Source organism: Ictalurus furcatus, chromosome 7, assembly GCF_023375685.1.
Source record: "Ictalurus furcatus strain D&B chromosome 7, Billie_1.0, whole genome shotgun sequence".
NCBI lineage: Eukaryota > Metazoa > Chordata > Actinopteri > Siluriformes > Ictaluridae > Ictalurus > Ictalurus furcatus.
In genome coordinates this window covers 24,218,024-24,222,617 of record NC_071261.1, presented here as the reverse complement: position 1 = coordinate 24,222,617, position 4,594 = coordinate 24,218,024, and the positions used below count along the sequence as shown (strand labels likewise).

The window sequence follows — 4,594 nt, the reverse complement described above, 5'->3', positions numbered from 1 at the left end:
TCCAGGATTTAGTGCTTCTATAGATTTCTCTCTTCATTTGAATACAGAGATGTTGGAACTCTGGCTGCTTTAAAATGAGCGCCGACAGTAATGGACATCTTTGTGCCATTTTACTCACAAGCTCAATCCCAGAAGGGTTATTGAGACATCTCAATGCTGACCAGTAGATCTTATTCACCAAGCCTTCTCCTCCACAATATCAGAAGGTCAACCTAGCAATCACTTTCTCAGACAGATTTATTTTCCAACCTGAGAAACAAAGGTGCTAAATCACAATTTCAAAACACACACACTTGGACTATGCACACATTACAAGCTTATCAATCAAATATGATTTTTTTTGTTGCATGGATTCAATCTGCCTTGGTGATTTAAATATGTAAATGGAACATTTCTGAAATCAAGATCACATGAATGAGCCAAATGTACATTATGAACAACAACAAAACCACCAATCCACCATAGGGAAATGAACAAGCAAGCAGCACACGTCTTCGTCTTGAAGATTATGTGCTTTGCTGGTCGACTGGCATCTCATTGGCTGCTCACGATTAGTGCATGTTGGCAAAAAGGCTAGAGAAATTTTTTTTTTTTGCAATTATTACTGGCAGTCAACCATTTTTAAAATAAGGCCTTGCTGGCATGCTGCCAATATTGGACAGCAATATGATATAATTCATAAACATGAATTCCGGTTGTGTGGCCATGTCCTGGATATGTAACAGCTCTAGGACTACAAATGAAAGTAGCTCAAATTGGATTGAGAAGATTAGATTTGCAGCTCGGATTAAAAAAAACAAAGCAAAACAAAAAACCCTGTCACAGACACAAAAAAAACCAGATTTGTGCTACTATATAATGTGAATGTAGCCAACTACTCATCATATTGTCACAACTCAAGGGTTTTTTCTGTATACAGGGATTTTTTTCTGTAAAAATAACGACTGATCCTAAAGCTTTATCATCTTCCAGACGTGACTGAACAACTCCACCCTCCACCCTATATCTCCTGCTCTTATCACTCAAATTTAACACTCCCTTTCAGAAAGTAATTGTCAACAATCATGGGGCTGTGTAGAAAAGAAATGGATGGTCAAAGTTCAGACAGCCATGGCAAGCCAGCCAACAATGAAAAGCACACCCCCGATGGGTGCCAGCTTGCTGAAGGAGGGATCACCCGTTAAAGCCTGGTGGTAGAGAGGACCACAGAAGCAGCCCATGCCAGACAGGAGAATTGCTCCAGCCTACAAACACAAAGGCAACATTACAATTTGCATAAATTAGAGCCAGTAGACATTCTTTTTAAAGTTTTGTGACTGTCTCATATGTTCTTCTTTTAGCAACTTTTTATTGTGTGTATATTTATACAAAACAGCTGTATGCTATCTATGGTACATATGTGCTTACCAGAGCAGGTTTCCTGCATCGAGATGCTCCTAAAAGAGCCAAACTGTGATAGAAATGATAGGTATTGGCCGTGCTGTAGAGCTGAGGATAATGTTAGATTCGTTAGTTAAATAAGGAATAAAACATGATATGGAATGGTGTTGTAGGAAAATAATCCATGGTGTGTTAATAATCTGTGGCATTCTACCACCGCCATTATGTTCCTATAACAGCACCTCTCAACATGATTTATTCCCTCATTATACCACAGTGATTTGCTAATGATGATCATTTTTAATTTATTACTGAACGACATACATCATGCTTTTAAACCATGTATAGTTACATTTAATCTTTTGGAATGTTCACGAGACACGTTGTTCCTGTTATCACTTCAGTTATAACAGCTATAAACAGTCGTTCCATCACCAGCCCATTTTTTTTCTCTCTCTCTCTCGAAGTTAATAAAACAAAATAACACAGCCCGTCGTGCAAGCAATAAACTGTGAAGCACACACTCATCTGTACTGAAGACTCTCCCATGGCAGAAAACTTACAGACTGTTACAAAGCGCTGACACTGGAGACTCCATCCATAAACGTTAACTACACATCTCTTTACAGAAAGATTCACAGTGTCAATAATTTTCTTTGCTAAATAAAAAACATATTTTGTCTTCTATACAGGTCACTGAGTATAAACTATTAGAACGAGTGCATATATATAATATATATAAATATAGTGCAATAGTATAATATTTATATAGAAGGAACTACTGTCAGAACTGCTGTTATAGAAAAGTAATCAACACTTTGAGATTCAATAATTCAACATCAGTATGCTATATTAATGGATAAACATATTTACTATCTTGGATTGTTTATAATATTGGAACGTTTAACAATTATACACACCTCTCTCTGGTACTCATCCCTGTTACTTCGTCTGAACCCTACGAGACAAATCATACAGGGTTAATGTACAGTGCGATTCATCATCAGAAGATGATTACATTGCAAATGTTATTATTATTCATTTACAATGTGAAATGAAGTTCACTCAAATAAGTTATTTACGTAGTCCATCCAACTCAGTGACTTGACAAGGAGCCAGTGCCGCCCTATAAGGCTGGCTACTACGGAAAAATGATCATTATTGTAAAAACTTTAGCTCACCATGAGCCCCATAAGCGCCGGCGGTGACCGCCAGAGCCCCGCTCACAGCAGCTAACCTCTGCACAGCTAACGACGCGCTCATGTTCCTGTAGCACAGACACAACAGAAGAAACAGGTGACATTCACGAGGGAGAAACTTCCTGCAGCTATTTCCGCACTGAGCCAAAATGGCGAATCAGGGCACGGTTTCTGGTCACGTGACCGACCATGTCAGTAAACGCCAGAAAGCTGCGCAGTCCTTCTACACTGACTTTAAACTGTATTTAGAAAAATTATTATCTGGGCTTACTAATTACCTGAATATCTGAGAACCTGAAAATTGATATTTTATTTGTAATTTAATAATTTTACCAACAACGTATTATATAGGCTACATAAGTGCAAACATGGCCGTATCAATCATTGAGGTCACCGCGCTGCGGACCTCGGTATTTTTTTCCCGAGGTGTATATTAAAAGTTATAAAATAATTGCTTAATAATAACTCTTTGGTGCCGCAAAGCACGTACAACGCAAAAAAAAAAATAATAATAAAATAATAATAATAATAATAATAAATAAACCACCTTCTCAGGTGACTGCTTGCTTGAGTTGACCAATGAAATCGGATGGGGGGCGGGGTTTGCGCTCCACTGTGCTGGACTATGTCAACAAACCAGGCAGGACAGCCACTTTAATCCGCCAAAGTGTTATGATGTAACTAGAGAATTTTACTAGCCGTCTACTTGTGGTTCATTGACATGATTCATCCCCACAGAGTCAGACATCATCTAACAAATAGCTCCAGTGCGCTGTCGCGCTTGGTTAAACAGTGGCCGTCCATCACGAGTCAATTAACTACCAGATAACATCCATCCATCCATCCAGTGACGGATGGATGGATGGATGAGAATGATATGCTCTTCTTCCATATCAGTTTGTGTAGGGTTGAAATGCATGTTAAAATGATGAGGTACCACTATATATACATATATATATATATATATATATATATATATATATATATATATATATATATATATATATATATCTTAGCAGAGGCTGGTAACATTAATAAATATCAATTTACGCTGTGTTTACTTTCTTTACTGACACAGACGAAAATGGAAAAAAGACTGCAACAATTAAAGCTCAGCTTTGGGAAGGGAAGCAACAGGTGACAAGATGAGAATGAGAGAAAAGAAAAAGTGAAGATGGTGGAGATGAAAGAAGAAGAGCAGGTACTACTGACTGTGCCCAGAATATGATGTTACTGTGCTGTTTAACACAACCCAAAACTGACCTGATCTCATTCAAAAAACACAGGCCTAATTATCACAGAGATATATGTTCTTTGGTAATTACAGTGAAGCTTCAATTTCAAGAAGGTTCAATTTACTTTCATAAGTATAGTGTCATAATACAGTATAGTACTATTGTATAGATATTGTTTTATATAAAACACATTTTTCATACATGTATGTACTGCTTGAAACACATTTTCATAATTCAAATCCAAAATGATGCAAACTTAAACACAAAGATTAAATAAAGGTGTTTTTAATTTGCTACTGCACACTGACAAGGCTTTAAAGCTATTATTATCATCCAATGTCTTACAGTGCACATATGTCGATCAGGGAAATCAATATTTTTTGCCCCCTAACCATGATAGCAAACGTAGTTTTTGCACATCTGTATTTTTTAAACCCTGCATACAGCCATGGGTTCAAGGTGTTAAATATTTTGTCATTTTGAAAAAGATGTTAGTGTAAAATCCTGGATTTCTTAGAATTATTATTATTAGTAGTAGTAGTAGTAGTAGTATGATTATTATCATACTGTGTGCTTAATTAATTTATTCATTCATTAATTTTATAGTACATTACATAGCCTCCCCCTGGCATTTATTTGGTTCTATTATTTACATTGTCTGTATGTATATGGTATCTTGTTTATCCTTACATTATGAAAAAGAAAAATCTCAAAAATCTCTTGTATTATTAACAAAAATGGACAGTTTTTTATATAGGTTTTAATAAGAATGAAAACAAT

At 36.3% G+C, this 4,594-nt stretch overlaps 1 protein-coding gene across 1 annotated transcript; it reads right to left on the bottom strand.

Moving 5' to 3' along the window:
* Window positions 1-219: 219 nt before the first annotated feature.
* Window positions 220-3,355, bottom strand: tmem256 (transmembrane protein 256). The gene is made up of 4 exons (XM_053629371.1): window positions 2,562-3,355; window positions 2,301-2,338; window positions 1,408-1,488; window positions 220-1,244 (listed from the first exon to the last, which is right to left on the bottom strand). Exons 1-4 carry the CDS (start codon window positions 2,641-2,643, stop codon window positions 1,101-1,103), a joined length of 345 nt encoding a protein of 114 aa, XP_053485346.1. The 5' UTR covers window positions 2,644-3,355; the 3' UTR covers window positions 220-1,100.
* Window positions 3,356-4,594: the final 1,239 nt, after the last annotated feature.

Bases quoted from the DNA above. Each gene is read 5' to 3' on its own strand.
- tmem256 (XM_053629371.1), bottom strand. From the start codon at position 2,643: ATGAGCGCGTCGTTAGCTGTGCAGAGGTTAGCTGCTGTGAGCGGGGCT. The intron at 2,339-2,561 runs GTGAGCTAAAGT...TTTGTCTCGTAG, and splicing joins CGGCGCTTATGGGGCTCATG to GGTTCAGACGAAGTAACAGG. The intron at 1,489-2,300 runs GTGTGTATAATT...CATTATCCTCAG, and splicing joins GGGATGAGTACCAGAGAGAG to CTCTACAGCACGGCCAATAC.